The 19,171-nt window shown below is 39.6% G+C and overlaps 2 protein-coding genes across 15 annotated transcripts in view; both read left to right on the top strand.

Annotated features, from left to right (window-relative positions):
• LOC128026267 (zinc finger SWIM domain-containing protein 8) overlaps nucleotides 1–16,173 on the top strand; it is a 34,726-nt gene extending 18,553 nt beyond the window's left edge. For 3 of the 9 annotated variants that reach the window (XM_052613168.1, XM_052613167.1, XM_052613166.1), the window contains 11 exons: nucleotides 31–319; nucleotides 465–617; nucleotides 2,280–2,502; nucleotides 2,731–3,020; nucleotides 6,467–6,690; nucleotides 6,789–7,280; nucleotides 7,573–7,807; nucleotides 9,118–9,288; nucleotides 9,623–9,742; nucleotides 12,243–12,421; nucleotides 14,623–16,173. In XM_052613168.1, coding sequence (XP_052469128.1) covers nucleotides 31–319; nucleotides 465–617; nucleotides 2,280–2,502; nucleotides 2,731–3,020; nucleotides 6,467–6,690; nucleotides 6,789–7,280; nucleotides 7,573–7,807; nucleotides 9,118–9,288; nucleotides 9,623–9,742; nucleotides 12,243–12,421; nucleotides 14,623–14,826 — 2,580 coding nt within the window. In that variant the 3' untranslated portion in view covers nucleotides 14,827–16,173. Of the gene's footprint in view, nucleotides 1–30; nucleotides 320–464; nucleotides 618–2,279; nucleotides 2,503–2,730; nucleotides 3,021–6,466; nucleotides 6,691–6,788; nucleotides 7,281–7,572; nucleotides 7,808–9,117; nucleotides 9,289–9,370; nucleotides 9,468–9,622; nucleotides 9,743–12,242; nucleotides 12,422–14,622 lie in introns of those variants that run through there. The other 6 variants (XM_052613171.1, XM_052613172.1, XM_052613170.1 and 3 more) reach the window with 5 other exon arrangements.
• A 2,449-nt stretch (nucleotides 16,174–18,622) lies between these two features.
• Nucleotides 18,623–19,171, top strand: part of LOC128026271 (bifunctional heparan sulfate N-deacetylase/N-sulfotransferase 2) — a 105,928-nt gene continuing 105,379 nt past the window's right edge. For 5 of the 6 annotated variants that reach the window (XR_008186384.1, XM_052613189.1, XM_052613187.1 and 2 more), the window contains exon 1: nucleotides 18,660–18,866. The gene's annotated coding sequence lies outside the window, so the exon portion shown is untranslated. Of the gene's footprint in view, nucleotides 18,867–19,171 lie in introns of all 6 variants that reach the window. The other variant, XM_052613190.1, reaches the window with a different exon arrangement.

Here is a 19,171-nt window from a genome sequence, read left to right as displayed (position 1 = left end):
CGATTAATGTTTGGTTTCATCCTTGTGTAGATTCTTGACAAGCTCCTGGATCGTGAGAGCCAGACCCATAAGCCTCAGACTCTGAGCTCCTTTTACTCTAGCAAACCAGCCACGAGCAGCCAGAAGAGCCCATCCAAACATGCCGCTCATGGTGCCAGCGGAGCCACGGGAGGGGTGTCAAAGCACACGCCTGCTGCAACAACATCATCTGTGCAGGGCGTGACTGGCGGGGGAGCGGCGGGGCAGCAGGGCGGTTTAGTGGGTAGTGGAGTTCAGAGTGCAGCAACAGGAGAGGGCATCGCAGACAACAGAGATCAAGGTGAACCACATCCACCAAAGTGTTATGAGTAGACACTTAAATTTCAGAGGGGAATTCACTGCTGAAATATTATTGTTTTGGGTTCTTGTGTAGGCGGTAGTGACCAAGTTTAATTTTATCCATTTCATACTACTTGTTTTGGCAGAGGGTGCGCAGTCGACCTCCTGTGAGCAGCAGAGCGAAGCTGCGCCCTTCAAGCCTGAGGGCACTGTGCCCAGTCGTTTGGCACTGGGGGGTCGCGGGGCATATGGCACGCGCTGCTGGGGATCACCTGTACGGCAGAAAAAGAAACACACTGGTGAGAGACAGAAGAGTACATTTGATGCAGCACCTGTGTTCTTTATTTTTGTCACAAGAGGTTAAAAATCTGTCCAAAAAATCATACAATTTATATAAATTATTAACCCGCTAGCTTTAAAATAAATAAATAAATTGTTTGTCAAATAATGCTGTGCAACGATTAATCGTATCCAAAATAAGTTTTTGTTTACATAATGTGTGTGTACTGTGTATATTTATTGTGTGTATATAAATACATGTATGTTTAAGAAAAATATATTATTTTTATATATAAAATATATTTATAAATTAAATGAATATTAATGTAAATATATATTTTCATGTAATAAAATATTTTGAAAATAATCTATTTGTATTTATATACAAAATAAATATACACAGAACACACACACGTATATTATGGAAACAAAAAAATAATATTTTGGATGCGATTAATCGTTGCCCAGCACTATTTTAAAGGAGTCAAATGACGTTGCTAAAAATAACATTATTTTGCGTATTTGGTGTAGTGCAGTGTGATTATGCGGTTTAAGGTTAAAAAAACACATTCTTTTCATAATGAATTGCTTTTTATAATGTACATTGCTGTTGCTCCTCAATGTCTGCCTTTCTGAAACCATAGATTTTTACAAGGCTCATTGGTCTGAAAAGCGAGGTGTGCTCTGATTGGGCAGATATCCAGTGTTTTGTGATTGGCTGAATACCTCAAGCGTGTGACGGAAATGTTACACCCCTTAACATACTGTCATGCCATGCCCCGGTGCGATGAAACAAAAACAATAAAACCCATTATAAACAAGGCATTGTTGCATCCAATGGGGACATAATTACTGATTATAATGACTTACAGTGTCTTTTTACGTGTTGTGTTGCGTAGTGTGCTGCGTAAACATAAAACCATGTCTGCATTTGTGATCTAAGAAACGATAAACACAAGTTTTAACGTAACTCTACACTGCTCAAATATCGAGTTTGAATAATCAGTGGCAAATGATTTAAACATTAAAATGTACTTACAGGCTGTGTGTCAGAAGCGCCAGAATGTCCTTGCAGTTTGAACTGCCGTATTTAATAGAAACTGACACCTGTATTGTAGGCTACTCTCAGAGGAAACAGTCCTCATCCTCCGCAAAATGTGCTGTGCACATCTGAATATTTGGGTTGAACTCTTCCGGAACAGTGTTGAACCACCGGATTTGTAGTTGTGTCCTCTTTTGGAAGGCCAAACAAAGAAGTTTCGCTTTCACAATGAAGCGCACAGCATCTCCAAAACATGGCCACAGTGGCAACAGCGAGAATAAAAGTTATGCCGCCTTTCCATGCGTGAACATTTGGGTGGCATTATGCAAAACTTCCCATATTGTGACATAGACATGTGGTGGCGCGTTAGAACGAGCCATTTTAGGAAGGAGTGGTTGAGTCCTAACTTTTATAAAGAATATTTATTTGGGTTTGAAATTTTAGTCTTTGCAACTTTACAGATCTTCTTAATGCACCAAGAGCTTGTAACACTCCGAAGAGAAGGGAAAATTGAACTGTGGTGTTTTCAAATATAATATTATTTTATATATATTACTAATTTATTTACATATTTTTTAACCTTGCTTGAAGAAATTTGAGACTGTGTTTGTGACATGTTTCTTTTGCCTTGTTTTCTCAGGCATGGCAAGCATTGACAGCAGTGCTCCAGAGACCACCTCAGACAGCTCTCCTACTCTCAGTCGACGCCCATTTCGAGGTGGCTGGACTGCAGCTTCCTGGGGGAGAGGCCAGGACAGTGACAGCATTAGCAGCTCTTCCTCTGATTCACTTGGCTCATCGTCATCCAGCGGCTCACGCAGAGCTGGAGGAGGAGCCAGAGCCAAGAGTACTGACACCAGCAGGTGAGACAAGCCTTCGCCCTTTTTACCCTCATTGCCCTTTTTAAAGATTTGGTCTCATATTTTGGGTGCTTGTACATCAGTTTCTCTTTTTGAGGCCTCAGAAAACAATTAAATCTCTAATTCAAAAGCTGTTGATTGACTGAATCAGTTGTTTCCCTTCAGAGCCAAAACAGATTCTCCAATCCTCTGTGTCTACAGTTTGTCACACATTGCCTCTTTTCCTCTTAGGTATAAAGGTCGCCGGCCTGAAAGCCACGCTCCACATGTGCCCAACCAGCCGTCTGAGGCAGCTGCCCATTTTTACTTTGAGCTGGCCAAGACTGTGCTGATTAAAGCTGGTGGAAACAGCTCCACCTCCATTTTCACTCAACCCTCTGCCAGCGGAGGGCATCAAGGGCCCCACCGCAACCTGCATCTGTGTGCCTTTGAAATTGGCCTGTATGCCCTCGGCCTGCATAATTTTGTGTCTCCAAACTGGCTGTCAAGGACGTATTCCTCGCATGTATCCTGGATTACAGGTGAGGGATGACTATGTAATCTGCAGGGATCATAAACTTCAATATGATTTATGACTCTTCCCTTGAAATGCTAATGTAATCTTTAAAATTCATAAACCTTGCTTCAGGGTATCAGTTCAGAGTGAAAGTGTACTATAATACTGAACTTCAGTATATTAAAAATGGATGGATAGGTAGATAGATATGGGAGGATTGAGATGGTTATATGGATAGATGTACATATAATGATTTATATGGCTAAAAATTAATGGCTAGATATGGGTAGATAAATGGAGTGATATAAAGGGCTGGGTGATATATTGAATATTAACGATAATATCGCAATAATTTTGACAACAAGTAAAATTTGAAAATATTGTGTATGTCGAATATTTCAAATTTAAGCATACTTTCCCAAACGAATGTGCCGAACATTCTGATGCCGATCAAAAAACCGGAAACATGTTATTGCGGACTGCTCTACACGTCTCCACTACACAAGCTTTCGTGAGTGCGGTTGCTGATTCAAATCCCCAAATCAGAGCTTTGCTGTTACAAGGATACATTTTCTGCCTGTTGTTTTGATTATTTTAAGCAATCTGGCAACCATGCGCACGTGCTTACTCCTCATTGCTGAAGCACAGATGATGATGATCTGAAAACACTAACCTGGAGTTTAGCGATTAAAATGAAAGTGTCACTCAATCAGTCGTGTTCTGTCGTGAGATCTCGATTGTATTGTTTGCGATTGTGATCACTGTATGAATGCACTAACTTAATCACTGTTGTGTTAATAGAGAAACGTAGTAGTATGGCAATTTGGAATTACTATTAGGAATTTCACTATTATAATATTTTTCATTTATTTTACCAGTTTTCATAATAGACAGAGAGAGTGCTCTCTGAGTGTCTTTGGTGTATATATATATATATATATATATATATATATATATATATATATAAAATATGCTGATAGACGATAGTATCGTGTATCGACGATAGTCAGAGATATCGACATAAGCAGAATTCTCTGTCAATAATCAAGACTCATTTTCCTATTAATGTATTAGATTATAATAATAATAACTATTATTTTTATTAGGCGCCCTATTATAATTCGGCTATCAAACTGCCCAGCAATTTCACTTCAGCACCGCATTCACTCACACACACACACACACACACACACACACACGCTTGCGCAGGAGGATTAGAGCCTGTAGTGGCTGAAGTTGTCTGCTTTGACTCAGATGACTCGTTTAATCCATGAAATGAAAGGGATAGAAAATGAGGAGTTGGTGTCCCGCACATTTAATGGCTGGTACACGACAACGCACTCTTCTCATACATGAGAGATTAACTCTTTCTTGGCTTTACAAATAAAGTAAAGACCAAATAATAAAAAGGCGGCAGAGCGAATTTATCATCCATAGTGGTTCTCACGTAGTCCCTCTCTGATCACTTAACTTATAACGCACAATATAGCCCCTTTCACACTGCGATTCCGGCAAATACACGGGTAAAGTGTTCTGGAAATTTTTCCCGGGTCGCTAGATTTTGCACTTTCACACTGCCAGTGATTACCCGCGATATGTGCATGCTTTCACACACAACCTGTAAAGATCCCGTAACGACACGTGACATCAGGGCGTGATGTGTAATGTACGAGTCGAAAACGTTAGGCACGTTATACTTTCACTCAAGCTAGTAAACGATCTCAGCGTCAGTGCGGAAAGTGAGGAACAAACTGATCTCTGCTTCATTACAGTTTGTGCATATTTTTTTTTCTCTCGAACGTTGATCTTCCTTCAAAACAGCCGGTAAAAGAGCCGCGCGATAACGTGCATCATCACTACGACATTAGTTTTATTCACACAGCGGCCGTCCCAGGTTGAACCCGGCAATGTTACTAGGTCCCCGACCCGGGTTCAATGCCGGAATCAATCCCGGGACGTGTTTGCTTTCACACAGAAGGTGACCCGGCAGTGTTCTGGCAATTTGCCGGGTCCTATGTGCAGTGTGAAAGGGGCTTATGTGGTGATGACGTAGAAGGACTATGTGAGAACCACTATAGATAAGTTCGCTCTGCCACCTTGTTATTATTTTGATGCAGCAGTTCAATTCAACTTTACTCCAAATATATGAACTTAACCTGTTTTGACTACTTTATATTTAACGTGTTCATTTATGCCCAATATTAGTGTTAAACTGTTGGGCTTTAAATGAAATCTACTATTGATTTTCACTTTTGACTGATTCTGCAGAACATTTAGATAACTTCCATATGCAGATGCGGCAGATTTGTCACAGGACGTGTGATATGACAGTTGTATCCAACTATATATGAACTAGCTGTTTTAAATACAGTATTTTTATATTTAACGTTATTTTACCAGTATGTTTGAAAGTATATTTTTTCTATAGGCTCTCTCTCGCACACCTGTGCAGTTTAAAACACCAAATAGTTATGCTATGACAAGAACAAAGAGTCTCTCTCTTGCTCCACCCATGCACGATAATATCATGTCAGGGGCTGATGATATGACGATTTGAAAAATGACCATATCGCCCAACACTGTTGGAATATATTTTAATGCCACAGAGCTTCTCTTAAACCAGAGAACATTGACAGCCTTGAGTTCTTAGCTAAAAAAAAATAAAATAAAAAATACTTATCCCAGTTTATTTCATTCAGCTGCACAGTTTAAATTGAGATTTGTGCACTAATTAAATTTTTTTACGATATTCGATATTCTTTTGTTTATATATATCCCCCAGCCCTAGTGGTGCATAGCTATAGGTGGATGTATATACACTGCTATATAAAAGTCCTGGACCAGTAAGATTTGCATTAATTAATTTCAATAAATTAATTACAGACTCTAAACTTTTGAGCGATAGTATATATATCTTATATTGTAAGATTTATGTTTTGAGTAAATACTGTTTTTTGTTTTGTTTTATTCATCAAAGAATCCTGAAAAAAAAAATCACAAGTTCCAAAACAATTGGAAGCAGCAAAACTGTTTACAATAGTAATATTAAATCAGCATATTAGAATGATTCCTGAAGGATTATGTGAGACTGAAGACTGGAGAGATGCTGCTGAAAATTCAGCTCTGATCACAGCAATAAAGTATAGTTTAAAGTATATTCAAATAGAAAAACTTAATTTTAAATTGCACTAATATTTCACAGTATTACAGTTTTTTTCCCCCTGTATTTCTGATCAAATAAATGCAGCCTTGATGAGCAGAAGAGACTTCTTAAAAAAACATTGTTACTGATCCCAAACTTTTGAACGGCAGTGTATGTTGGATAGATGTACTGGTTGATGTACATGGTCTGATAGATGTGGATGAATAGATACAATAAAAGGATAGATGCAGTTAATACAATATGCTAGGAAATGGGTGGGCAAACCTACCTTTTGTTTGGTTTGAAATTCTTTTGTCTTGATTTCACAGGCCAGGCTATGGAGATTGGGAGTGCTGCCCTCAACATCCTAGTGGAATGCTGGGACGGGCACCTCACCCCTCCGGAGGTAGCGTCACTCGCAGACCGCGCATCGCGAGCACGGGATCCCAACATGGTGCGTGCTGCGGCAGAGCTGGCTTTGAGTTGCTTGCCTCATGCTCACGCCCTCAACCCCAACGAGATTCAGAGAGCCCTGGTGCAGTGCAAGGAGCAGGTATTGTCCAGCAAAGCCTGCATTCATTGTACATCATAATCCACACATTTTTGCTTGTTGCCTTTAAAGAACACTTTTCTGCATTCTTTTCTTTTCAGGATAATGTGATGCTGGAGAAAGCTTGCATGGCAGTTGAGGAGGCTGCAAAGGGAGGTGGTGTTTATCCTGAGGTCTTGTTCGAGGTGGCTCACCAGTGGTATTGGCTGTACGAGCAAACAGTGGGTGGAGGGTCTGGGTCCCAGCGAGAGGGATCCGGCCGCTGTAGGGCCAATGGTGGAGCAGGGAGAACGCCACCCGAGGGAAGCTGTGGTATCCTGGATAACACGGGAGCCTTGGACCCATCAGGCGTTTCAACTGTAACTACAACAGTGACTGCAGCCGCTGTAGTTCCTGTCATTTCTGTTGGCTCCACCATCTACCAGTCACACGCGCTGCCTGGCTCAGCCATGGGACACGCGCAAGGCCTGCATCCCTACACCACCATCCAAACCCATCTGCCTACGGTCTGCACCCCGCAGTACCTGGGCCACCCCCTTCAGCACATTCCCCGTCCTGCTGTCTTCCCCGTGTCTGGGGCGGCCTACCCACAAGTATGAGCTCTCTTTCTTTCCTTGTGATATGATTTATAGGTTTTAAATATCTGTGCTTAGAATTTATATTTCAGTCTATAATATCATTTGTCTGTATTTAACTGGAGGTGCTAAAATTAAACTAGAGCACTAATACAGACTCTTACTTGGCAGTCAGTGATGCATAGCACAGTATTCCTTGCAGAATATAAATGGAGAGAAACTCCTACCAGTTTGTTTATGTTTATGATGATCTTTACAACTGTTCTCTTGGATTAACTTGATTTTGTGGCTTTTAATTTTCTGACGGCAGGTGTATGACTCCAGGAAGGCGTATCAAAGTGGTTTTAAGAGCATCTGTTTGTCTTCTCAGGGAATGCACCCTGCTTTTATTGGTGCTCAGTACCCATTTTCTGTAGCCACTGGCCCTCATCCTCCTATGGCAGCGACTGCTGTCACTTTCCCTGGAGTTCCAATGCCGTCCATGACTCAGATCGCTGTCCACCCGTACCATACTGCAGAGGCAGCCCTTAGCACTACTGTTGCAGGTAATTTCAATTCCATCTTAACATGAAAACTATTTTTGGGCATATTATCAAATGTTATTTAGATGAATGCTGAGCAAATGCAGAAATTTGCTAGAAATGAATAGCTAGTATTTTCATCCGATGTAGTTTAAATGATTTATAATTGCATGAGAGTGCCAAATCAGGCTTTTGAATAGCTGTTTTATTCCATGTAAGGGTGGTTCTTCACAGTGGCTGCCATGTTGAGATCACATGACCAACTGTGAAATTAATTACATCTCAGGAAGCTTTGAATATTTGGTATCAATCCACAAAAAAATCAAAACCAATGGACCATTTTCATACTGATGTTCATACATCAAAAATCTACCATATTTTTTTTTTTTTGTTAAATAAATCAATATACATTGTACCCGAAAAAGAGTTAACACTGCCGCTGCTGAGTATTTCTAAAACAACGGCTGAAGGGGTGATGGCAATTTTGACACTTTTTTTTTTAGGAACCTCATCAAAAAAAAAAGGTTGGTTTTAGTGCGCATTTTGAAATTTCCTCTGAATCTTGAGCACAGGGCCTTCTGTCATAGGACCGGTCACAGTCTAAGAGACTTGATGTCATAACTTGCTAGGCAAAATGGCCTTTGCCTGATGGTTAAAACAATAAAAAATATATAAAAATTAATCGGGAATTGTTTTAGAATTGGGTTGTGACTCGTTGAATCGAAATTGGATCTAATTGTGAGATTCCCAAGATTCCCACTCCTAATTATCAGACAGGTTTGTTAGAAAGGTAGATTATTAAACAGATGAAATGCAGAAAATAAGAGATTTTTGTGTTTGTGTGTTTGCAAAGCTCTGCAATGGCACTGGTAGAGAAAAGAAAAGAAGAAAATGTAAAATTTGCCATCACCCCTTTAGCCGTTGTTTTAGAAATACTCAGCAGCGGCCATGTTAACTCTTTTTCGGGTACAATTTATATTGATTTATTTAAAAAAAAACTATGGTAGATTTTTGATGTTAACAATTATGGAAACAAATCATTATGAAAATGGTCCATTGGTTTAGATTTTTTTTGTGGATTGATACCAAATATTCAAAGCTTTCTGAGATGTAATTAATTTCACAGTTGGTGAGCAAATGCATATAGTTCAAGGCCAGTGAAATTATTATTTTTGCACCTTTACTTCAGTGCAGAGTTCATTACAGTTTTTACCAGTTCACCAGAGATTGTTGGGAAGCCATGCCATGCATCAAACCATGCATCAAACAGTTGGCAAATTCATAGACCGTCACCGTGTACATCCTCTCATCTTTTTTTTTTTTTTTTTGCCCAGCAGGAGTACACTCCGCTTCCACCATCCAGGCCATTCAGGGGGCTTCTCATCCAGGACTCTCGTCCCAGCCCGCCTCCCTGGTCAGCGCACCCTTCCCTGTGGAAGACGAGCAGCACAGTCAACCTATCAGCCAGCAGGGCCTGCACTACCTCCACTCGGCCTACAGAGTCGGTAAGGACGCATGATTTCTAATTACATAGAACCTTTAGGGCATGGCTTGCCTGTCCTTATGTTGCTGTTTTGCACCCATTAGGATCCATCTGGTCCTGAATTGTGGTGATTAATTATCAAGAGAGGTGAGGGAGAGATCGGTTGAGTCCATGTTGCAGGACTGACAAAGAACTCTCACAGTGAGAAATATTAATTAAGGCATGATTTCCGTTATATTAGTACTCATAAATCCTGGAGATTAGGACGTTGGGAGCATGTGCCAATTCATTACATGATCAGTACAGTGTCGTTCAGTACACAGTGTTAATGGTGACATCTTCTTGTCCTCATTTAGGCATGCTGGCCTTGGAGATGTTGGGAAGGAGGGCCCACAACGATCATCCAAACAACTTTTCCCGTAGCCCCCCGTACACTGAAGATGTCAAATGGCTGTTGGGCCTGGCTGCGCGTCTTGGTATGCACACACATCTTTGCAATATATCGTCTACGAGAAGCTATTTTGTTTCATTTGCCTTTACTGGCTATAATGGCTGGAAGTAAATGATGTGTTGACAGTTTCCCTTGCCTTCACCGGACAAAAGTTGAGGTGGTTTAACAGCAGTCTCCAGTCTTTTCTCTAACTCTTCTCTAACTCTAACTCTTTATCCCATGCTGATCACAGCATGTTGCCAGTTTTCATGGGCTTCATGTTACAATTGAAAATGTAGTAGAAGATAATATTCTGCCAAGTTCAGGTTAGTCATCTTCTGAAATGAATAGTGCAGTGTTTCCAATACATAGATTTATTTGTGGTGGTCCAACTATATCAACACTGACTGCCAACAAATCGATTTCCAAAAGGCTTTGATTCATGATTAAACATAAGTACCGCGGCGCAGGGAACTGACTTTCTTCAGTTAAGTTTTTATCATTTTAATGTAATCTTTCCTGTAATGCCTGATAAAGCAGCGTTTATGATCGTTAGCTGCTGTGTGTAGAGTTGTTACCCAGGCGGCAAGGAAGTCGAACGGAAGTTGAAGTCGGCCGGGTGCCGCCATCTTGTAGCAGAACTTCACTTGCGTTAGCATTCCCATTGACTCCCATTCGTTTTGGCGTCACTTTGACAGCAAATAACTTTACATCTGAGGCATTTAAAGACTCCGTTTGTCCATTATTTATTTCTAAAGATACATGACAATGTATAAAGGGCTCCATTACCTTCTATGTTACATTATGGCCCCATAGAAACAGTTTTTGTAAAAATAGGCTAACGATTGCGTCATAACCACGTGACTCTGTCGCATTACCGTACAGACAGGAGGAGAAGCTCGCAGGCAATTAACTTAATATGGCGTACTGGCGTTACATTTTAAAATACTATACAAAATAATTAATCAGAATACTTACTCCTGCTCACTCACGACAAAGAACTCCCCGCTCAAGCTCGTCGTCTCTGCAAGATTAACGATGGCAGTTTGCACGCACAGCCACTTAGAAGATTTACATCTGTCAGACAGGTTTCTGACGTCATCAAGCTTAGTTTGAGTCTGCGCGTCAGAAACGGAAGTGCTAAAAAATGCTAAAAACAGGCTTCACTTCAATTGAGTTCCAGTGGGGGCGCTGTGTCCATTTCTTTTACTGTCTATGCTGTTACCGGGGAAACCAGTATATTTCTGCCGCTCCTAAAGCACCTCCTGCTGGCAGATAATTAAATTGCATTTTTAATCATTCAGCTTGTCTGCGGTTTTCTAGCCTATATTTCCACCACACAATGATTGTTAGTCTGTGGGAAACACTGTAGTGTATGTATTGTTGCTTTGCTAAAGGTCCCCACTGGAATGGATGAATAGCTTAATCCGATGGTAATGACATACACCTGCACATGCTTCCTTTAAAGGGATATTCTGGATTAAATATATTTTAAACTGTATTTGCAAAGCAATGCATAGACTAGAACAGACTATGTGAGTGAACTGACATTAATTTCCCCTGTGTTATCACTCCACTATCCCTTCCAATTTTTGCTCTAGATACTCCACTTACTGTAATCTGGAACACCACAAACATAAACAAGTGTGGTGAAACATCCAAGTTTGCTTTTTAATACTAAATGTCAGCACGCTTAAATCACAACTTGGCAAATTAAATTGCAGGCATAATATTTTTTTAATATTTAATGGTGTAGTTTTGTTAATGCTTTTAGTACTTTTCAGTTTTATTATGGCATTGAAATGTAGAGAATATTATTGAATTTTATTTAAAAAATGTACATTAATGTATTGGATATAATCCAAATACTCTCAGCCCACAGCCTTCAGTCAAGATTTAATTTTGGCCCTGTGTAGTAAAAACTTTGGGCCCTTCTGTTCTATATTTTCTCAAATTGCATCAGAATTCACAGGAAATGAAAACACAATACAATAATGTGAGATTAATTATATTATGAAACAACTTGCCTCACATTTTATGGATGTAATCTATAAAGATGCAGTCCTCTACAGTTGTTTGCATTCAAATTTCTACCACTTAATGTGTTTAAACTTAAGGGGTGATTTTTCACTTGCTGAGCTTCGAATGATAATAACATTTCACCATATAAAGAATGCAAACAACTTTACCACAATAAAATATCCGGTCTGGGTTTGATCTATGAATAAATTATTCATAAAAATGGTCTGGGTCTGAGGTGTTAGGCTATAGAGATATTCCATCTTGGACTTGTAGGCTCATTGTATTTTATGTATTTGGGGAAAAAGAGAAATGTAATCAAACCAAGCAAAGCAATGCAGAGATGGGCAAGAAAAAGACCATATTGATATGGTTGTTTTATATTGACAGTGCTATTTGGATTGATTTAAATGCTAATCGGTATAATAAATTCTAATTCAATTCAAAGAAATTAGAAAATTAAAAAAGAACACCAATGTATTAGAGTAATTGTTGAATCTTCTCCCTCTGTCTTTATCTCTCCTCAGGTGTGAACCACGTGTACCAGTTTTGTGTGGGGGCAGCGAAAGGTGTTCTTAGTCCGTTTGTCCTGCAGGAGATCATTATGGAGGCTCTGCAGAGGTTAAACCCTGCACATATCCACGCACACCTCCGCACTCCAGCCTTCCACCAGCTCGTGCAGCGCTGCCAGCAGGCCTACTTACAGGTACAGACTCACAAATGGGGAACTAATCATGCTGACATTATAACTAATAACATCCCTATAGATGATATTCTGAAATAAATCCATACCCTGATGATGATGATCCACCAGGAGCAAAGTGCACTCTTCCACTGACAGAAGCATTTAAAATTAGACTCTTAACACACGAGACAATTCGTCACAGCTGACATTTAGTATTGAATGCAGTGCAGCAATCTCAAAGTTCGTTTTCATATTCGTTAGACTTAGTTTCAAGGAAAGAATTTGAGTGGGGTTTTCGAGCATTCGAGTGGTGCCGAGGCTGGATTGTGATGGCATTGTCGCCCACACTGAATATAAATTGTGCATGAACAATTCTGGAGTGTTAAAGCTAGAGAGGGAAGCCTGAGTCTGTTCGCAGGATGGAGCATACTGATGAGAGAGCATCAAACACACTGTGACAGCCCAAAGCCAAGAGCGCACACATGCTATCTCTCCCTCGCACACACAGACACGCTCTTACAGTTACCTGCTAGCCGACGAGGTTTCGACTTGTCGCATGGGAAACAACGCACATATCTGTGCAAGTGGCCACTATTGGGGTAGCCCTAAAAAAAACAGCTCAAGGAGAGGCTCTACCATATGTCTGCCACTGTAAATCTTTGCAAATGAATGTTGGGTAAATGTTAAAGGGAGACAGTGCCAGCTCTAATCCACTCTCTCCATGCGTGGATAATGAGACGAGGGACAGAGGCTGTGCTCGAGCAGAAACCTATCCAGACGGTTACCAAGTCATTTCATACGTCGCTGGTGGGAAATGTGCTCCATATGCCACATGTCCCTATAAACATCCGGGAACATCTGGGTATACATTTTATTAAAACAGGTTTACGTTAGTGCCATCTAGTAGCAAGAGTATTTATGAATTTATCATTTCGCATATGTTTAACCACAGGGAGATCAAAAAGATATGAGGGTAATGAAATGTTGTTGAACGACAAGTAAACGCATTTAGAACTAAAAACTAAACTGAACTCAAAACCCCAGAGGAAGCTCCATGTATTATTGAGTTATTTATTAATATATATATATATATATATATATATATATATATATATATATATATATATATATATATATATATATTCTTGTATTTATGTATTCATCAGATTGCAAACTAAATGCATAATGAAATAATGATTTGAGTTGTAAATGGTTTAATCTTGTAGATTAGTTTTAAAGATTCTTCTAAGTAAATTTATTCCATAATCTGAAACAATGAAACCGTATTATAATATTAATTTACATGGTCACAAATCTGCAGTTGAACGTGTGTATCTACCTCTAAAATCTTTCATCCAGCTTTCATCTCTTAGTTTTTCCATGTCGTTCCAACAGCCAAAAAATGATTTGTGATTTTCTGTTTAAAGTTTATGTTGTCATTCTTTTTTCCATTTAAACATCCTTTTTCTGAGGAGGCTTTAAGGGGTGACTTGGTGATATTTTATTTCAACAGTTTTGAATTGCTTGCAACTTCAACTTTTTTAACACATTTTCTCAAGGAAATGCAAAAGTTTTCTCTTCCAACTCATATTTTTTTCTTCCATCACCAGAACTTTTGCGTTACCCCTGAGAAGCTTGTTAACCATTTTTATTATGAGTGTTGAAAAGTTTAATATTTTTGTGGAAACTTATACATTCTTTGTTTTATATTAGTTTCTTTGTTGAATACAAAGTTCAAAAGAACAGCATTTATTTGAAAAAAATCGATATCTTTGCAGAAACTAAGAAATGCCTTTAGAGTTTATCTGGGCAATGTAACAATTTTGTAAGTAGAATCATAAACAATTTTTCCATCCTTCTTACGTTTTCAAGTCCCCTTACGTGCTCCTTTTCACTCAGAAATGTGTCACATTATTAAAGGCTTGCTGACTACAATTCATAATGATTACAAAAAAACCTTTTCATCGTACGTTTGACATATTTGGCTCAAATGGTTTTAATTTAGATGCATATAACCATATTTTATACCTAACACATTAACATGTATTATTGTACATGTAACATGCAACTTATTACAAAGCTTACCCATTACCAAAAGGAAAAAATAATATCAAGCTGTCCATAAATGAAAAACTAAAATGACCTTGGAACAGTCTCCATTGTTGAACGACTGAATTCATGTCCAATTTCTTCATCGACTGTCTGTATTATGTTTGTTCCAGTATATCCACCACAGGCTGATCCATCTGACTCCTGCGGACTACGACGACTTTGTGAACATCATCCGAAGTGCCCGCGGAGCGTTTTGCCTGACTCCAGTTGGCATGATGCAGTTCAATGATGTGCTGCAGAACCTAAAGAGGGGCAAACAGACTAAAGAACTATGGCAGCGGATCTCGTTGGAGATGGCCACTTTCTCACCCTGACTGCTCTAGAGACCAGCGGGGACCGAGACGCCTGTAGCTATCTTCCCCACAGACCACTAACACAGCCCAATCTGACACGCAGCACTCTCCGTTCCCCTTGATAGGAAGTGTAGCCGTGAGGACTTCCTGTACAAGCCCACTCACATTTAGTCCCTCAGGCCCTGAAGTCATGAGAAAGTGGTACAGAGATGCTGGGGCATGTCAATGGGTCCCTCCTTCCTCGAGTTGTTGATCCCTCTGTTGTGTCTGATCTTAGTTTTGTTCGCTTTTTTTGGTGTGTTCAGTCGAGTGATTTAATAGCTATCTATGTTTTATCTACGAGTCCTAACATCTTTCATTCACTGATTTCTGTGCTTTGTGAGTTCATTTAGATGGTTAATACGGGGACAGAGGTTTTCACTTGCTATGTTGATGTTCGGTTCACATTTAAACGAAACCACTAAATGTCAGACTTCTTCTGCAACATTCCTCTACCCTGGAGAACAGAGCCTCCATCGGTCATATGGGTTTCAACGCTGGATAGTGGATGGCATCGTAAACACGAGGAGAATAAAAACAAAACTTCAAAAGAATAAAAGAGACATTTATTATGAAACCATAATCAAAGTACGGGTGAGGATTCTTCAGTGTTTTTGTTTTATCTTTTGTTTTTAATATTTTGTATAGTATGGCGTGTCTGCAGAGAGCAGGATGAAGAATGGAAGAAGGTTATAACCGACTGCTCATGCGAGTTCCTTTTTCCGGTCAGATGTTGGTGGCTTGAGTGCTGGAACAGGGAAGTCTAGCTGGACCAGATTGCACCGCTTCTTTAATTTTTGAAATTCAAGGCATCAGCGGTGACTTCAGTCAAAAACAATTCGGGCTTCCTTGAGTTTAAATTGGGTTCTCTTATATTTGAATTCTAGCTGTTGCTTATACCGTTAATAGACTTTGGTATCTGTGCAATTTAGTATTTCTGAGGTTTAGTCGAACCACACAATTTCATTTATCTGTTCTCATTTTAAACGGGGTTAACTGCTCCCCTCTGTCTAACATTAGTGGAGTGGTCTATAAATGTCACTGCCAGATTCCCGTGTTTCCAGCATCGGCCCCAGCTTGGAACTCGCTAGTGGAGTGTGACTGAGTAGAAATTGTACTGTGATATTTTTGTATTCTTCAAGTGTAGCTTGGTTGGGGGGAAAAAACAAACAAAAAAAAATCTATATAAATGCATATATAAATTGTGCTGATTGTGAGAGGATGTAATTTAGAATAAATGGGGAAAAGAGAAAAACTAAATTGGAACAAAGCAATATTAAAAATGTAGAGTTTACTTAATAAAGATCAATCAAAACACTACAAGAAAAAGTTTATCTGTGTTTGTTTTCTATTTTGATATACCGTATTTTTCGGACTATAAATCGCACCTGAATATAAGTCGCATCAGCCCAAAAATACGTCATGATGAGGAAAAAAACATATGTAAGTCGCATATTTTTTAGAACCAAGAGAAAACATTACCGTCTCTAGCCGCGAGAGGTCGCTCTATGCTGCTTATTGTAGGTTACAGGAGCACGGAGCAGCACAGAGCGACCCCTCGCGGCTGGAGACGGTAATGTTTTCTCTTGGTTCAGTTCTCTTAGTTCATGTCAAATTAATTTTGATAAATAAGTCGCACCTGACTATAAGTAGCAGGACCAGCCAAACTATGAAAAAAAACTTATAGTCCGGAAAATACGGTACAGGTGCTGGTCATATTATAATATCATCAAAAAGTTTATTTCATTAATTCCATTCAAAAAGTGAAACTTGCATATTGCATTAAATTACACACAGCCTGATATTTCAAGTGTTTATTCCTTTTAATCTTGATGATTATAGCTGACAACGAAGGAAAATTCCAAATTCAGTATCTCAGAAAATTATAGTATAACTTAAGACCAATACAAAGAAAGGATTTTTAGAAATATTGGCCAACTAAAAAAAATATGAAAATGAGAAGTATGAGCATGTACAGCACTCAATACTTAGTTGGGGCTCCTTTTGCACGAATAACTGCAGCAATGTGGCATGGCATGGAGTCGACCAGTCTGTGGCACTGCTCAGGTGTTATGAGAGCCCAGGTTGCTCTGATAGTGGCCTTCAGCTCTTCTGCATTCTTGGGTCTGGCGTATCGCATCTTCCTCTTTACAATAAGTTAAGGTCAGGCGAGTTTGCTGGCCGATTAAGAACAGGGATACCATGGTTCTTAAACCAGTTATTAGTATCTTTGGCACTGTGTGCAGGTGCCAAGTCCTGTTGGAAAATTAAATCTGAATCTCCATAAAGCTGGTCAGCAGCAGGAAGCATGAAATGCTCTAAAACTTCCTGGTATACGGCTGTGTTGACATTGGACTTTAGAAATGCAGTGGACCAACACCAGCAGATGACATGACACCGCAAACAGTCACTGACTGTGGAAACTTTACACTGTACCTCACGCAACAAGGATTGTGTGCCTCTCCTCTCTTCCTCCAGACTGTGGGACCCTGATATCCAAAGAAAATGCTAATTTTTACTTTCATCAGAGAACATAACTTTGGACCACTCAGCAGCAGTCTAGTCCTTTTTGTCTTTAGCCCAGGTGAGACGCTTCTGACGCCGTCTGTTGTTCAGGAGTGGCTTGACACAAGGAATCCGATAGCTGAAACCCATGTCATGCATACGTCTTCGTGTAGTGGTTCTTGAAGCACTGACTCCAGCTGCAGTCCACTCTTTGTGAATCTCCCCCACATTTTTGAATGGATTTTGTTTCACAATCCTCTCCAGGGTGCAGTTATCCCTATTGCTTAAACACTTTTCTACCACATCTTTTCCTTCCCTCCACCTCTATATTAATGTGCTCCTTGTGCAATGTGTCAATGGTCATCTTTTGGACAACTGTCAAGTCAGCAGTCTTCCCCATGATTGTGTAGCCTACAGAACTAGACTGAGAGACCATTTAAAGGCTTTGCAGGTGTTTTGAGTTAATTAGCTGATTAGAGTGTGGCACCACGTCTCTTCAATACTGACCTTTTTATTCTAATTTTCTGAGATACTGAATTTGGGACTTTTAGTTGTCAGTTATAAACATCAAATTTAAAAGAAATAAACATTTGAAGTATATCAGTCTGTGTGTAATGAATGAATATAACCTACAAGTTTCACTTTTTGAATGGAATTGGTGAAATCAACTTTCCTACTTTGATGATATTCTAATTATATGACCAGCACCTGTATTTTAAAATGTAATTTATTCCGGTGATGACAAAGCTGAATTTTCAGCAGCTATTACTCCAGTTTTTAGTGTCTCATGATCCTTCAGAAATCATTCTAATATACTGATTTGGTGCACGTGAATAGTTTTGTGATTATATTTTTTAAATAAATTTAAAATAAAATAAGTACAATTTACTTTAATGTCACTTTTGATTAATGTAGCATGGCTAAATGAAAGTATTATTATTTTTTTCTTGCTGATCCCAAAGGTTTGAACGGTAGTTTATATCAGCAATGGGATGAACAGATCTGATCAAATTCACAAGAAGTGTCAGAAATGACATCGACCTCGAGCGAATCAGTGTTGTACCTAGGGGGGTTTCATCGCCTGGGGGCGCTAGAAGGTTGCATATTGAAACTGCTGAATGTTTGTGGTCTGTCGGGGATCATGGTTTACATGAGGAACTGACATTCACTACTTATTCAATCACGCAGTTCGTTTAGGTGCCAAATGAAACTTGCACATGATTTATGTTTTAAAGCTACACTATACATTAAGCTTATGGTAAGCAGTTTACTCCAATCACTTCAGGTAGGAAGTGTGAGCAGGGGGAGGTTCCCCCCATCGGGCGGACTGATTTGGTTTGTTCCAGAGTTTTCGGAAGGTAGAGCGACTGGAGCCGACGGACAGCATCACAGCCGAGTGAAGATGGCGGCTCAGAGGCTGATTCTGTCACCGAGAGTTTGAGTTCACCTCTTATTTTTAAACTTATTAAAACTTTGAGGAGCACTTACGGATAGCCGTATCAAAGTAAACTATATCGGTGAGTCATGGTTTGCGTTTTCTTCAAAACAACCGCGGTTTTGCCTCTTCGGAACTGGAGAAATGCTACGGCTAGCCGCGCTAACCTCGTTCTGAAGAAAATCAGAGTAGCGACTTCTCAACATGTTTTCATTTAAAACCAATTTATGTTTTCAAATACACCAATTTACTGGTGAAAACCCGTGACATTTCCCTCTCTCCGAGCTCGGCTGTTTGAATAAAAGCTGCGGTTAGCCGCAGTAGAAACCGTTTGAGTCGCAGTTTTACAGTTTAGTGGAAGTTTTGAATAGTCACTGATTTCCATAT

This window comes from Carassius gibelio, chromosome A13 (assembly GCF_023724105.1).
Source record: "Carassius gibelio isolate Cgi1373 ecotype wild population from Czech Republic chromosome A13, carGib1.2-hapl.c, whole genome shotgun sequence".
Lineage (NCBI taxonomy): Eukaryota > Metazoa > Chordata > Actinopteri > Cypriniformes > Cyprinidae > Carassius > Carassius gibelio.
Note: the sequence above shows the minus strand (reverse complement) of the source record. Positions and strands in the feature narration are given on the sequence as shown.